The sequence below is a fragment of the Salvelinus alpinus genome, chromosome 6 (genome assembly GCF_045679555.1).
Source record: "Salvelinus alpinus chromosome 6, SLU_Salpinus.1, whole genome shotgun sequence".
In the NCBI taxonomy this organism is placed as follows: domain Eukaryota; kingdom Metazoa; phylum Chordata; class Actinopteri; order Salmoniformes; family Salmonidae; genus Salvelinus; species Salvelinus alpinus.
This window is the reverse complement of record NC_092091.1, coordinates 3,293,724-3,310,125: the sequence shown is the minus strand read 5'-3', so window position 1 is coordinate 3,310,125 and position 16,402 is coordinate 3,293,724. Positions and strand designations below refer to the sequence as shown.

General features: G+C 51.5%; 1 protein-coding gene across 2 annotated transcripts in view; it reads left to right on the top strand.

Annotated features, from left to right (window-relative positions):
* ints14 (integrator complex subunit 14) overlaps positions 1–16,402 on the top strand; it is an 80,362-nt gene that overhangs the window by 18,222 nt on the left and 45,738 nt on the right. For both annotated transcript variants that reach the window (XM_071404451.1, XM_071404449.1), the window contains exons 6-9: positions 587–729; positions 5,487–5,579; positions 5,851–5,995; positions 6,571–6,704. In XM_071404451.1, coding sequence (XP_071260552.1) covers positions 587–729; positions 5,487–5,579; positions 5,851–5,995; positions 6,571–6,704 — 515 coding nt within the window. The remainder of the gene's footprint in view (positions 1–586; positions 730–5,486; positions 5,580–5,850; positions 5,996–6,570; positions 6,705–16,402) is intronic.

The window sequence follows — 16,402 nt, the reverse complement described above, 5'->3', positions numbered from 1 at the left end:
TATCTCCATTACCACAGTCTCATGATAAATGTGAACATGTGGTTCGTTACTTTAATGTTCAGCTATCTTTTATATTTATATTTTATCCATGTGTTTTATGTTACTACTACACTATTCGAACGGTTATTACGGGGACTGCAGTCATTTTGGCTGGCCAATAACTGTCATCCGAAAAAATTCCACGAACGTCACAGTCCAGGCTAGTTCTTTCTCTCAGCTTGTGTCTTGTTTCCCCTTAATGGTCAAACTGATCTGTCTGTCCAGGAGTCTGATAGATGAGGCCTACTGCCCCTTCCCTGCTGTACTATGTGTGTGTGTGTGTTGTTGTTTTACACACTGTGTGTGTGTGTGTGTGTGTGTTATACAGGCGTCTGATAGATGAGGCCTACTGCCCCTTCCCTGCTGTACTATGTGTGTGTGTGTGTTGTTGTTTTACACACGGTGTGTGTGTGTGTGTGTGTGTGTTATACAGGAGTCTGATAGATAAGGCCTACTGCCCCTTCCCTGCTGTACTATGTGTATGTTGTTGTTTTACACACGGTGTGTGTGTGTGTGTGTGTGTTGTGTGTGTGTGTGTGTTATACAGGCGTCTGATAGATGCGGCCTACTCCCCGTTCCCTGCTGTACTGCGTTGTGGGAACCTGGCTTCTGATGTCCAGGTGTTCCCCAGACCTGAACCTGTGTTCCTGGATGAAGAAATCGACCCTATGCCCCGACACATCCTCACAGGTACCTAACAGACTCTCTAAATGATATCCCAAGCACTCCACAAATCTGTCATGTATGGTGGCCAGAAGGAAGCCATTACTCAAGAAAGTGCACCTTAAATCCCTTTTGAAGTATGCAAAAAAAAAACACTCAGGAGATTCTGTAGCAGCCATGTTACAAAAAGTGTTGTGGTCTGACGAAACAAATGTAACTTTTTGACCTCAATGCAAAGCGATACTTTTGGCGCAAACCCAACAAGGCACATCAACCGAAGAACACCATCCTTACTGTGAAGTAAGGCATGGTATGAAGCATGGTAGTGGCAGCATCATGTTATACATGGCACATCACCCCTACTGTGAAGCGTGGGGTTGGCAGCATGGTATGAAGTATGGTGGTGGCAGCATCATGTTATACAGTGGGGCAAAAAAGTATTTAGTCAGCCACTAATTGTGCAAGTTCTCCCACTTAAAAAGATGAGAGAGGCCTGTAATTTTCATCATAGGTACACTTCAACTATGACAGACAAAATGAGGGAAAAAAATCCAGAAAATCACATTGTAGGATTTTTTTTACATTTATTTGCAAATTATGGTGGAAAATAAGTATTTGGTCACCTACAAACAAGCAAGATTTCTGGCTCTCACAGACCTGTAACTTCTTCTTTAAGAGTCTCCTCTGTCCTCCACTCGTTACCTGTATTAATGGCACCTGTTTGAACTTGTTATCAGTATAAAAGACACCTGTCCACAACCTCAAACAGTCACACTCCAAACTCCACTATGGCCAAGACCAAAGAGCTGTCAAAGGACACCAGAAACAAAATTGTAGACCTGCACCAGGCTGGGAAGACTGAATCTGCAATAGGTAAGCAGCTTGGTTTGAAGAAATCAACTGTGGGAGCAATTATTAGGAAATGGAAGACATACAAGACCACTGATAATTTCCCTCGATCTGGGGCTCCACGCAAGATCTCACCCCGTGGGGTCAAAATGATCACAAGAACGGTGAGCAAAAATCCCAGAACCACACGGGGGGACCTAGTGAATGACCTGCAGAGAGCTGGGACCAAAGTAACAAAGCCTACCATCAGTAACACACTACGCCGCCAGGGACTCAAATCCTGCAGTGCCAGACGTGTCCCCCTGCTTAAGCCAGTACATGTCCAGGCCCGTCTGAAGTTTGCTAGAGAGCATTTGGATGATCCAGAAGAAGATTGGGAGAATGTCATATGGTCAGATGAAACCAAAATATAACTTTTTGGTCAAATCTCAACTCGTCGTGTTTGGAGGACAAAGAATGCTGAGTTGCATCCAAAGAACACCATACCTACTGTGAAGCATGGGGGTGGAAACATCATGCTTTGGGGCTGTTTTTCTGCAAAGGGACCAGGACGACTGATCCGTGTAAAGGAAAGAATGAATGGGGCCATGTATCGTGAGATTTTGAGTGAAAACCTCCTTCCATCAGCAAGGGCATTGAAGATGAAACGTGGCTGGGTCTTTCAGCATGACAATGATCCCAAACACACCGCCCGGGCAACGAAGAAGTGGCTTCGTAAGAAGCATTTCAAGGTCCTGGGGTGGCCTAGCCAGTCTCCAGATCTCAACCCCATAGAAAATCTTTGGAGGGAGTTGAAAGTCCGTGTTGCCCAGCAACAGCCCTAAAACATCACTGCTCTAGAGGAGATCTGCATGGAGGAATGGGCCAAAATACCAGCAACAATGTGTGAAAACCTTGTGAAGACTTACAGAAAACGTTTGACCTCTGTCATTGCCAACAAAGGGTATATAACAAAGTATTGAGATAAACTTTTGTTATTGACCAAATACTTATTTTCCACCATAATTTGCAAATAAATTCATAAAAAATCCTACAATGTGATATTCTGGATTTTTTTTCTCATTTTGTCTGTCATAGTTGAAGTGTACCTATGATGATAATTACAGGCCTCTCTCATCTTTTTAAGTGGGAGAACTTGCACAATTGGTGGCTGACTAAATACTTTTTTGCCCCACTGTACATGGCACATCACCCCTACTGTGAAGCGTGGGGTTGGCAGCATGGTATGAAGCAGGGTGGTGGCAGCATCATGTTATACATGGCACATCACCACTACTGTGAAGCATGGTGGTGGCAGCATCATTGTATACATGGCACATCACCACTACTGTGAAGCATGGTGGTGGCAGCATCATGGTATACATGGCACATCACCACTACTGTGAAGCATGGTGGTGGCAGCATCATTGTATACATGGCACATCACCCATACTGTGAAGCATGGTGGTGGCAGCATAATGTTATACATGGCACATCACCCCAACTGTGAAGCGTGGTGGTGGCAGCATAATGTTATACATGGCACATCATCACTACTGTGAAGCATGGTGGTGGCAGCATCATTGTATACATGGCACATCACCACTACTGTGAAGCATGGTGGTGGCAGCATCATGGTATACATGGCACATCACCACTACTGTGAAGCATGGTGGTGGCAGCATCATGGTATAAATGGCACATCACCACTACTGTGAAGCGTGGTGGTGGCAGCATCATTGTATACATGGCACATCACCACTACTGTGAAGCATGGTTGTGGCAGCATCATTGTATACATGGCACATCACCCATACTGTGAAGCATGGTGGTGGCAGCATAATGTTATACATGGCACATCACCCCAACTGTGAAGCGTGGTGGTGGCAGCATAATGTTATACATGGCACATCATCACTACTGTGAAGCATGGTGGTGGCAGCATCATTGTATACATGGCACATCACCACTACTGTGAAGCATGGTGGTGGCAGCATCATGGTATACATGGCACATCACCACTACTGTGAAGCGTGGTGGTGGCAGCATCATTGTATACATGGCACATCACCACTACTGTGAAGCATGGTTGTGGCAGCATCATTGTATACATGGCACATCACCACTACTGTGAAGCATGGTGGTGGCAGCATCATTGTATACATGGCACATCACCTATACTGTGAAGCATGGTGGTGGCAGCATAATGTTATACATGGCACATCACCCCAACTGTGAAGCGTGGTGGTGGCAGCATAATGTTATACATGGCACATCACCACTACTGTGAAGCATGGTGGTGGCAGCATCATGTTATACATGGCACATCACCCATACTGTGAAGCATGGTGGTGGCAGCATAATGTTATACATGGCACATCACCACTACTCTGAAGCATGGTGGTGGCAGCATAATGTTATATATGGCACATCACCACTACTGTGAAGCATGGTGGTGGCAGCATCATGGTATACATGGCACATCACCACTACTGTGAAGCATGGTGGTGGCAGCATCATGGTATACATGGCACATCACCACTACTGTGAAGCATGGTGGTGGCAGCATAATGTTATACATGGCACATCACCACTACTGTGAAGCATGGTGGTGGCAGCATCATGGTATATATGGCACATCACCACTACTGTGAAGCATGGTGGTGGCGGCATGGTTTGAAGCATGGTGGTGGCAACATGTTATACATGGCACATCACCACTACTGTGAAGCATGGTGGTGGCAGCATCATGTTATACATGGCACATCACCCCAACTGTGAAGCGTGGTGGTGGCAGCATAATGTTATACATGGCACATCACCACTACTGTGAAGCATGGTGGTGGCAGCATCATGTTATACATGGCACATCACCACTACTGTGAAGCATGGTGGTGGCAGCATCATGTTATACATGGCACATCACCACTACTGTGAAGCATGGTGGTGGCAGCATCATGTTATACATGGCACATACCCCAACTGTGAAGCGTGGTGGTGGCAGCATGGTATGAAGCATGGTGGTGGCAGCATCATTTTATACATGGCACATCACCCATACTGTGAAGCATGGTGGTGGCGGCATCATGTTATACATGTTACCAGGATAGAAGGGGAAATGAATGGTGCAACGTACAGAAAAGTCCTTGAAGAAAAAAGCTAACACTTCCAGCATGCCAATGAGCCGAAGTCAGTGGAGTGGCCCAATCAGAGCTCTGACCTCAATCCAGTCAGTGGAGTGGCCCAATCAGAGCTCTGACCTCAATCCAGTCAGTGGAGAGGACCAATCAGAGCTCTGACCTCAATCCAGTCAGTGGAGAGGCCCAATCAGAGCTCTGACCTCAATCCAGTCAGTGGAGAGGACCAATCAGAGCTCTGACCTCAATCCAGTCAGTGGAGAGTTCCAATCAGAGCTCTGACCTCAATCCAATCAAACATTTGTGCCATGACTTAAAGTTTGTTGTCCATCAACGCTTCCCAAGAAACTTGACAGAGCTTGAACAGTTTTGTTAAAAATTATGGTCAAATATGACCAAATATCTAGGTGTGCAAAGTTGGTAACGACCTAATCCCAGCAGACTCACAGCTGTAATGGCTGACCAAAGATGCTTCCACCAACTGTTATCTAAGGGGGGGATTGAGAATGATCCAGTTATGAGATTTCAGTTTAGTGTTTTTGGTGTGTAGATTAGTGGCAAAAGTCCTTATTTAAATGCATGAAACTCTGAGTCACTGTCACAACCAAATGTGAACAGAAGTTCAAGGGTTTACAGACTTTCTATAGGCGCTGTGTGTTCTCTACCAGCCCAGGCACCAGTCCTTCACTTCAACTGTGTTCAACTCTCTCTTACGGACTTGATGAACTATCATAGTTCAATTGATTTAGATGTGTTATTGTATGTTGTGTATACTGCCATTCCACTTCAAGTAAAAGTAAGTACCAAACTGTGTTCCAGATCTGGAGATCGTTGGTTTCATAGAGATAGGAGACATCTCTAGTCCTCCTGTCATGTCCAGACACCTGGTCCTGCCCATCGCTGTCAATAAAGGTAAGTTACCGCTTCTAATCTGTTCTGGCCTTTTAACTAATACCAACATCGTGTTCTAGTCTTCTAAAATATCCTTCTAAATTACTGTTGTCATGTTCTAGATGAGTGTTCTAAAAGACTGTTCTAATGTTCTAAATGAGTGTTCTAAAAGACTGTTCTAATGTTCTAAATGAGTGTTCTTAAAGACTGTTCTAAATGAGTGTTCTAAAAGACTGTTCTAATGTTCTAAACGAGTGTTCTAATGAGTTTATTGTTGTGTTCTTGGTTCCAGAGGTGGATGAGGTGGGTCCAGGAACCACAGAGGAGCCAGAGGAGGAGACATCAGCCAACCAGCAGGCAGGGAAGGTCCCCAACTTCTGTGTCCTACTCCATGGCAGTCTGAAGGTAGAGGGCATGGTGGCTCTGGTGCAGCTGGGGTAAGATATTACTACGTTCTGTTATAGCATGTTATAAAGGTTCATAACATCCTTATAGCATGTTATAAAGGTAGAAGGCATGGTGTCTCTGGTGCAGCTGGGGTAAGATAGTACTACGTTCTGTTATAACATGTTATAAAGGTTCATAACATGCTTATAGCATGTTATAAAGGTAGAGGGCATGGTGGGACTGGGTAAGATATTCATGTTTTATTATTTTCTTTCAATTTGCTTTATTGGAGATTTACAATATTAACATAATAATAATCAATATTGTCAACGGGACAACAGTAACAACAATAACCAAGTGTCAAAATAACCATACATTGAACAATAACAATAAGCATACAGTAGAGGACATGTGCAGGTTGATTGGTCTGTCAGACACTGTCCCTCAACTTATGGCAGGCAGCAATGTAGTGCGCTGCCAACCCACAGCTCTCTGCGTCCTCCCCCAACAGGACGGGTAGCCTATCCTCATCAGAGAGGTCTTTGAAACCTTGAATAAAGGGTTTCAAATCTGGGGAAATTACACTGTGTAATTGTTTAATATTTTTGACATTTCCCCTCTCTAGCCCAGAGTGGTACGGTATGCTGTACTCCCAGGCAGACAGCAAGAAGAAGTCTAATCTCATGATGTCTCTGTTTGAGCCCGGACCCGAGCCTTTACCCTGGCTGGGCAAGGTGTCTCAGCTAGGACCTATATCAGGTAACTACCCCCCCCCCCTACCTGTTCAGAGTTCCTTTACCCTGGCTGGGCAAGGTGTCTCAGCTAGGACCTATATCAGGTAACTACCCCCCCCCTACCTGTCCAGAGTTCCTTTACCCTGGCTGGGCAAGGTGTCTCAGCTAGGACCTATATCAGGTAACTACCCCCCCCCCCTACCTGTTCAGAGTTCCTTTACCCTGGCTGGGCAAGGTGTCTCAGCTAGGACCTATATCAGGTAACTACCCCCCCCCTACCTGTCCAGAGTTCCTTTACCCTGGCTGGGCAAGGTGTCTCAGCTAGGACCTATATCAGGTAACTACCCCCCCCCCCCCCTACCTGTTCAGAGTTCCTTTACCCTGGCTGGGCAAGGTGTCTCAGCTAGGACCTATATCAGGTAACTACCCCCCCCCCTACCTGTCCAGAGTTCCTTTACCCTGGCTGGGCAAGGTGTCTCAGCTAGGACCTATATCAGGTAACTACCCCCCCCCCCTACCTGTTCAGAGTTCCTTTACCCTGGCTGGGCAAGGTGTCTCAGCTAGGACCTATATCAGGTAACTACCCCCCCCCCCCCTACCTGTTCAGAGTTCCTTTACCCTGGCTGGGCAAGGTGTCTCAGCTAGGACCTATATCAGGTAACTACCCCCCCCCTACCTGTCCAGAGTTCCTTTACCCTGGCTGGGCAAGGTGTCTCAGCTAGGACCTATATCAGGTAACTACCCCCCCCCCTACCTGTCCAGAGTTCCTTTACCCTGGCTGGGCAAGGTGTCTCAGCTAGGACCTATATCAGGTAACTACCCCCCCCCCCTACCTGTTCAGAGTTCCTTTACCCTGGCTGGGCAAGGTGTCTCAGCTAGGACCTATATCAGGTAACTACCCCCCCCCTACCTGTCCAGAGTTCATTTACCCTGGCTGGGCAAGGTGTCTCAGCTAGGACCTATATCAGGTAACTACCCCCCCCCCTACCTGTTCAGAGTTCCTTTACCCTGGCTGGGCAAGGTGTCTCAGCTAGGACCTATATCAGGTAACTACCCCCCCCCCCTACCTGTTCAGAGTTCCTTTACCCTGGCTGGGCAAGGTGTCTCAGCTAGGACCTATATCAGGTAACTACCCCCCCCCTACCTGTCCAGAGTTCATTTACCCTGGCTGGGCAAGGTGTCTCAGCTAGGACCTATATCAGGTAACTACCCCCCCCCCTACCTGTTCAGAGTTCCTTTACCCTGGCTGGGCAAGGTGTCTCAGCTAGGACCTATATCAGGTAACTACCCCCCCCCCCCCTACCTGTTCAGAGTTCCTTTACCATGGCTGGGCAAGGTGTCTCAGCTAGGACCTATATCAGGTAACTACCCCCCCCCCCCCTACCTGTTCAGAGTTCCTTTACCCTGGCTGGGCAAGGTGTCTCAGCTAGGACCTATATCAGGTAACTACCCCCCCCCCTACCTGTTCAGAGTTCCTTTACCCTGGCTGGGCAAGGTGTCTCAGCTAGGACATATATCAGGTAACTACCCCCCCCCCCCCCCCCCCCCCCCTACCTGTTCAGAGTTCCTTTACCCTGGCTGGGCAAGGTGTCTCAGCTAGGACCTATATCAGGTAACTACCCCCCCCCCCCCCCTACCTGTTCAGAGTTCCTTTACCCTGGCTGGGCAAGGTGTCTCAGCTAGGACCTATATCAGGTAACTACCCCCCCCCTACCTGTCCAGAGTTCCTTTACCCTGGCTGGGCAAGGTGTCTCAGCTAGGACCTATATCAGGTAACTAACCCCCCCTACCTGTTCAGAGTTCCTTTACCCTGGCTGGGCAAGGTGTCTCAGCTAGGACCTATATCAGGTAACTACCCCCCCCCCCCCTACTTGTTCAGAGTTCCTTTACCCTGGCTGGGCAAGGTGTCTCAGCTAGGACCTATATCAGGTAACTAGCCCCCCTACCTGTTCAGAGTTCCTTTACCCTGGCTGGGCAAGGTGTCTCAGCTAGGACCTATATCAGGTAACTACCCCCCCCCCCCCCCCCCACCCCTACCTGTTCAGAGTTCCTTTACCCTGGCTGGGCAAGGTGTCTCAGCTAGGACCTATATCAGGTAACTACCCCCCCCCCCTACCTGTTCAGAGTTCCTTTACCCTGGCTGGGCAAGGTGTCTCAGCTAGGACCTATATCAGGTAACTACCCCCCCCCCCCCCTACCTGTTCAGAGTTCCTTTACCCTGGCTGGGCAAGGTGTCTCAGCTAGGACCTATATCAGGTAACTACCCCCCCCCCCCTACCTGTTCAGAGTTCCTTTACCCTGGCTGGGCAAGGTGTCTCAGCTAGGACCTATTTCAGGTAACTACCCCCCCCCCCCCCCCCCTACCTGTTCAGAGTTCCTTTACCCTGGCTGGGCAAGGTGTCTCAGCTAGGACCTATATCAGGTAACTACCCCCCCCCCCCCTACCTGTTCAGAGTTCCTTTACCCTGGCTGGGCAAGGTGTCTCAGCTAGGACCTATATCAGGTAACTACCCCCCCCCTACCTGTCCAGAGTTCCTTTACCCTGGCTGGACAAGGTGTCTCAGCTAGGACCTATATCAGGTAACTACCCCCCCCCCCCCCCTACCTGTCCAGAGTTCCTTTACCCTGGCTGGACAAGGTGTCTCAGCTAGGACCTATATCAGGTAACTACCCCCCCCCCCCCTACCTGTCCAGAGTTCCTTTACCCTGGCTGGACAAGGTGTCTCAGCTAGGACCTATATCAGGTAACTACCCCCCCCCTACCTGTCCAGAGTTCCTTTACCCTGGCTGGGCAAGGTGTCTCAGCTAGGACCTATATCAGGTAACTACCCCCCCCCCCTACCTGTTCAGAGTTCCTTTACCCTGGCTGGGCAAGGTGTCTCAGCTAGGACCTATATCAGGTAACTACCCCCCCCCCTACCTGTTCAGAGTTCCTTTACCCTGGCTGGGCAAGGTGTCTCAGCTAGGACCTATATCAGGTAACTACCCCCCCCCTACCTGTTCAGAGTTCCTTTACCCTGGCTGGGCAAGGTGTCTCAGCTAGGACCTATATCAGGTAACTACCCCCCCCCCCTACCTGTTCAGAGTTCCTTTACCCTGGCTGGGCAAGGTGTCTCAGCTAGGACCTATATCAGGTAACTACCCCCCCCCCCCCTACCTGTTCAGAGTTCCTTTACCCTGGCTGGGCAAGGTGTCTCAGCTAGGACCTATATCAGGTAACTACCCCCCCCCCCTACCTGTTCAGAGTTCCTTTACCCTGGCTGGGCAAGGTGTCTCAGCTAGGACCTATTTCAGGTAACTACCCCCCCCCCCCCCCTACCTGTTCAGAGTTCCTTTACCCTGGCTGGGCAAGGTGTCTCAGCTAGGACCTATATCAGGTAACTACCCCCCCCCCCCTACCTGTTCAGAGTTCCTTTACCCTGGCTGGGCAAGGTGTCTCAGCTAGGACCTATATCAGGTAACTACCCCCCCCCCCCCCTACCTGTCCAGAGTTCCTTTACCCTGGCTGGACAAGGTGTCTCAGCTAGGACCTATATCAGGTAACTACCCCCCCCCCCTACCTGTTCAGAGTTCCTTTACCCTGGCTGGGCAAGGTGTCTCAGCTAGGACCTATTTCAGGTAACTACCCCCCCCCCCCCCCTACCTGTTCAGAGTTCCTTTACCCTGGCTGGGCAAGGTGTCTCAGCTAGGACCTATATCAGGTAACTACCCCCCCCCCCTACCTGTTCAGAGTTCCTTTACCCTGGCTGGACAAGGTGTCTCAGCTAGGACCTATATCAGGTAACTACCCCCCCTACCTGTTCAGAGTTCCTTTACCCTGGCTGGGCAAGGTGTCTCAGCTAGGACCTATATCAGGTAACTACCCCCCCCCCCCTACCTGTCCAGAGTTCCTTTACCCTGGCTGGGCAAGGTGTCTCAGCTAGGACCTATATCAGGTAACTACCCCCCCCCCTACCTGTCCAGAGTTCCTTTACCCTGGCTGGGCAAGGTGTCTCAGCTAGGACCTATATCAGGTAACTACCCCCCCCCCCCTACCTGTTCAGAGTTCCTTTACCCTGGCTGGGCAAGGTGTGTCAGCTAGGACCTATATCAGGTAACTACCCCCCCTACCTGTTCAGAGTTCCTTTACCCTGGCTGGGCAAGGTGTCTCAGCTAGGACCTATATCAGGTAACTACCCCCCCTACCTGTTCAGAGTTCCTTTACCCTGGCTGGGCAAGGTGTCTCAGCTAGGACCTATATCAGGTAACTACCCCCCCCCCCTACCTGTTCAGAGTTCCTTTACCCTGGCTGGGCAAGGTGTCTCAGCTAGGACCTATATCAGGTAACTACCCCCCCCCCCCCCCTACCTGTTCAGAGTTCCTTTACCCTGGCTGGGCAAGGTGTCTCAGCTAGGACCTATATCAGGTAACTACCCCCCCCCCCTACCTGTCCAGAGTTCCTTTACCCTGGCTGGGCAAGGTGTCTCAGCTAGGACCTATATCAGGTAACTACCCCCCCCCCCCCCCCTACCTGTTCAGAGTTCCTTTACCCTGGCTGGGCAAGGTGTCTCAGCTAGGACCTATATCAGGTAACTACCCCCCCCCCTACCTGTCCAGAGTTCCTTTACCCTGGCTGGGCAAGGTGTCTCAGCTAGGACCTATATCAGGTAACTACCCCCCCCCCCCTACCTGTTCAGAGTTCCTTTACCCTGGCTGGGCAAGGTGTCTCAGCTAGGACCTATATCAGTTAACTACCCCCCCTACCTGTTCAGAGTTCCTTTACCCTGGCTGGGCAAGGTGTCTCAGCTAGGACCTATATCAGGTAACTACCCCCCCCCCCCCCTACCTGTTCAGAGTTCCTTTACCCTGGCTGGGCAAGGTGTCTCAGCTAGGACCTATATCAGGTAACTACCCCCCCTACCTGTTCAGAGTTCCTTTACCCTGGCTGGGCAAGGTGTCTCAGCTAGGACCTATATCAGGTAACTACCCCCCCCCCCCCTACCTGTTCAGAGTTCCTTTACCCTGGCTGGGCAAGATGTCTCAGCTAGGACCTATATCAGGTAACTACCCCCCCCCCCTACCTGTTCAGAGTTCCTTTACCATGGCTGGGCAAGGTGTCTCAGCTAGGACCTATATCAGGTAACTACCCCCCCCCCCCCTACCTGTTCAGAGTTCCTTTACCCTGGCTGGGCAAGGTGTCTCAGCTAGGACCTATATCAGGTAACTACCCCCCCCCCCCCTACCTGTCCAGAGTTCCTTTACCCTGGCTGGGCAAGGTGTCTCAGCTAGGACCTATATCAGGTAACTACCCCCCCCCTACCTGTTCAGAGTTCCTTTACCATGGCTGGGCAAGGTGTCTCAGCTAGGACCTATATCAGGTAACTACCCCCCCCCTACCTGTCCAGAGTTCCTTTACCCTGGCTGGGCAAGGTGTCTCAGCTAGGACCTATATCAGGTAACTACCCCCCCCCCCTACCTGTCCAGAGTTCCTTTACCCTGGCTGGGCAAGGTGTCTCAGCTAGGACCTATATCAGGTAACTACCCCCCCCCTACCTGTCCAGAGTTCCTTTACCCTGGCTGGGCAAGGTGTCTCAGCTAGGACCTATATCAGGTAACTACCCCCCCCCCTACCTGTTCAGAGTTCCTTTACCCTGGCTGGGCAAGGTGTCTCAGCTAGGACCTATATCAGGTAACTACCCCCCCCCCTACCTGTCCAGAGTTCCTTTACCCTGGCTGGGCAAGGTGTCTCAGCTAGGACCTATATCAGGTAACTACCCCCCCCCCTACCTGTTCAGAGTTCCTTTACCCTGGCTGGGCAAGGTGTCTCAGCTAGGACCTATATCAGGTAACTACCCCCCCCCCCCCTACCTGTTCAGAGTTCCTTTACCCTGGCTGGGCAAGGTGTCTCAGCTAGGACCTATATCAGGTAACTACCCCCCCCCTACCTGTCCAGAGTTCCTTTACCCTGGCTGGGCAAGGTGTCTCAGCTAGGACCTATATCAGGTAACTACCCCCCCCCCTACCTGTCCAGAGTTCCTTTACCCTGGCTGGGCAAGGTGTCTCAGCTAGGACCTATATCAGGTAACTACCCCCCCCCCTACCTGTTCAGAGTTCCTTTACCCTGGCTGGGCAAGGTGTCTCAGCTAGGACCTATATCAGGTAACTACCCCCCCCCTACCTGTCCAGAGTTCATTTACCCTGGCTGGGCAAGGTGTCTCAGCTAGGACCTATATCAGGTAACTACCCCCCCCCCCTACCTGTTCAGAGTTCCTTTACCCTGGCTGGGCAAGGTGTCTCAGCTAGGACCTATATCAGGTAACTACCCCCCCCCCCTACCTGTTCAGAGTTCCTTTACCCTGGCTGGGCAAGGTGTCTCAGCTAGGACCTATATCAGGTAACTACCCCCCCCCTACCTGTCCAGAGTTCATTTACCCTGGCTGGGCAAGGTGTCTCAGCTAGGACCTATATCAGGTAACTACCCCCCCCCCCTACCTGTTCAGAGTTCCTTTACCCTGGCTGGGCAAGGTGTCTCAGCTAGGACCTATATCAGGTAACTACCCCCCCCCCCCCTACCTGTTCAGAGTTCCTTTACCATGGCTGGGCAAGGTGTCTCAGCTAGGACCTATATCAGGTAACTACCCCCCCCCCCCCCCTACCTGTTCAGAGTTCCTTTACCCTGGCTGGGCAAGGTGTCTCAGCTAGGACCTATATCAGGTAACTACCCCCCCCCCTACCTGTTCAGAGTTCCTTTACCCTGGCTGGGCAAGGTGTCTCAGCTAGGACATATATCAGGTAACTACCCCCCCCCCCCCCCCCCCCCCCCCCTACCTGTTCAGAGTTCCTTTACCCTGGCTGGGCAAGGTGTCTCAGCTAGGACCTATATCAGGTAACTACCCCCCCCCCCCCCCTACCTGTTCAGAGTTCCTTTACCCTGGCTGGGCAAGGTGTCTCAGCTAGGACCTATATCAGGTAACTACCCCCCCCCTACCTGTCCAGAGTTCCTTTACCCTGGCTGGGCAAGGTGTCTCAGCTAGGACCTATATCAGGTAACTAACCCCCCCTACCTGTTCAGAGTTCCTTTACCCTGGCTGGGCAAGGTGTCTCAGCTAGGACCTATATCAGGTAACTACCCCCCCCCCCCCCTACTTGTTCAGAGTTCCTTTACCCTGGCTGGGCAAGGTGTCTCAGCTAGGACCTATATCAGGTAACTAGCCCCCCTACCTGTTCAGAGTTCCTTTACCCTGGCTGGGCAAGGTGTCTCAGCTAGGACCTATATCAGGTAACTACCCCCCCCCCCCCCCCCACCCCTACCTGTTCAGAGTTCCTTTACCCTGGCTGGGCAAGGTGTCTCAGCTAGGACCTATATCAGGTAACTACCCCCCCCCCCTACCTGTTCAGAGTTCCTTTACCCTGGCTGGGCAAGGTGTCTCAGCTAGGACCTATATCAGGTAACTACCCCCCCCCCCCCTACCTGTTCAGAGTTCCTTTACCCTGGCTGGGCAAGGTGTCTCAGCTAGGACCTATATCAGGTAACTACCCCCCCCCCTACCTGTTCAGAGTTCCTTTACCCTGGCTGGGCAAGGTGTCTCAGCTAGGACCTATTTCAGGTAACTACCCCCCCCCCCCCCCTACCTGTTCAGAGTTCCTTTACCCTGGCTGGGCAAGGTGTCTCAGCTAGGACCTATATCAGGTAACTACCCCCCCCCCCCTACCTGTTCAGAGTTCCTTTACCCTGGCTGGGCAAGGTGTCTCAGCTAGGACCTATATCAGGTAACTACCCCCCCCCTACCTGTCCAGAGTTCCTTTACCCTGGCTGGACAAGGTGTCTCAGCTAGGACCTATATCAGGTAACTACCCCCCCCCCCCCCTACCTGTCCAGAGTTCCTTTACCCTGGCTGGACAAGGTGTCTCAGCTAGGACCTATATCAGGTAACTACCCCCCCCCCCCTACCTGTCCAGAGTTCCTTTACCCTGGCTGGACAAGGTGTCTCAGCTAGGACCTATATCAGGTAACTACCCCCCCCCTACCTGTCCAGAGTTCCTTTACCCTGGCTGGGCAAGGTGTCTCAGCTAGGACCTATATCAGGTAACTACCCCCCCCCCTACCTGTTCAGAGTTCCTTTACCCTGGCTGGGCAAGGTGTCTCAGCTAGGACCTATATCAGGTAACTACCCCCCCCCTACCTGTTCAGAGTTCCTTTACCCTGGCTGGGCAAGGTGTCTCAGCTAGGACCTATATCAGGTAACTACCCCCCCCCTACCTGTTCAGAGTTCCTTTACCCTGGCTGGGCAAGGTGTCTCAGCTAGGACCTATATCAGGTAACTACCCCCCCCCCCTACCTGTTCAGAGTTCCTTTACCCTGGCTGGGCAAGGTGTCTCAGCTAGGACCTATATCAGGTAACTACCCCCCCCCCCCCCTACCTGTTCAGAGTTCCTTTACCCTGGCTGGGCAAGGTGTCTCAGCTAGGACCTATATCAGGTAACTACCCCCCCCCCCTACCTGTTCAGAGTTCCTTTACCCTGGCTGGGCAAGGTGTCTCAGCTAGGACCTATTTCAGGTAACTACCCCCCCCCCCCCCCCCCTACCTGTTCAGAGTTCCTTTACCCTGGCTGGGCAAGGTGTCTCAGCTAGGACCTATATCAGGTAACTACCCCCCCCCCCCTACCTGTTCAGAGTTCCTTTACCCTGGCTGGGCAAGGTGTCTCAGCTAGGACCTATATCAGGTAACTACCCCCCCCCCCCCCTACCTGTCCAGAGTTCCTTTACCCTGGCTGGACAAGGTGTCTCAGCTAGGACCTATATCAGGTAACTACCCCCCCCCCCTACCTGTTCAGAGTTCCTTTACCCTGGCTGGGCAAGGTGTCTCAGCTAGGACCTATTTCAGGTAACTACCCCCCCCCCCCCCCTACCTGTTCAGAGTTCCTTTACCCTGGCTGGGCAAGGTGTCTCAGCTAGGACCTATATCAGGTAACTACCCCCCCCCCTACCTGTTCAGAGTTCCTTTACCCTGGCTGGACAAGGTGTCTCAGCTAGGACCTATATCAGGTAACTACCCCCCCTACCTGTTCAGAGTTCCTTTACCCTGGCTGGGCAAGGTGTCTCAGCTAGGACCTATATCAGGTAACTACCCCCCCCCCCTACCTGTCCAGAGTTCCTTTACCCTGGCTGGGCAAGGTGTCTCAGCTAGGACCTATATCAGGTAACTACCCCCCCCCTACCTGTCCAGAGTTCCTTTACCCTGGCTGGGCAAGGTGTCTCAGCTAGGACCTATATCAGGTAACTACCCCCCCCCCCCCTACCTGTTCAGAGTTCCTTTACCCTGGCTGGGCAAGGTGTGTCAGCTAGGACCTATATCAGGTAACTACCCCCCCTACCTGTTCAGAGTTCCTTTACCCTGGCTGGGCAAGGTGTCTCAGCTAGGACCTATATCAGGTAACTACCCCCCCTACCTGTTCAGAGTTCCTTTACCCTGGCTGGGCAAGGTGTCTCAGCTAGGACCTATATCAGGTAACTACCCCCCCCCCCCTACCTGTTCAGAGTTCCTTTACCCTGGCTGGGCAAGGTGTCTCAGCTAGGACCTATATCAGGTAACTACCCCCCCCCCCCCCTACCTGTTCAGAGTTCCTTTACCCTGGCTGGGCAAGGTGTCTCAGCTAGGACCTATATCAGGTAACTACCCCCCCCCCCCTACCTGTCCAGAGTTCCTTTACCCTGGCTGGGCAAGGTGTCTCAGCTAGGACCTA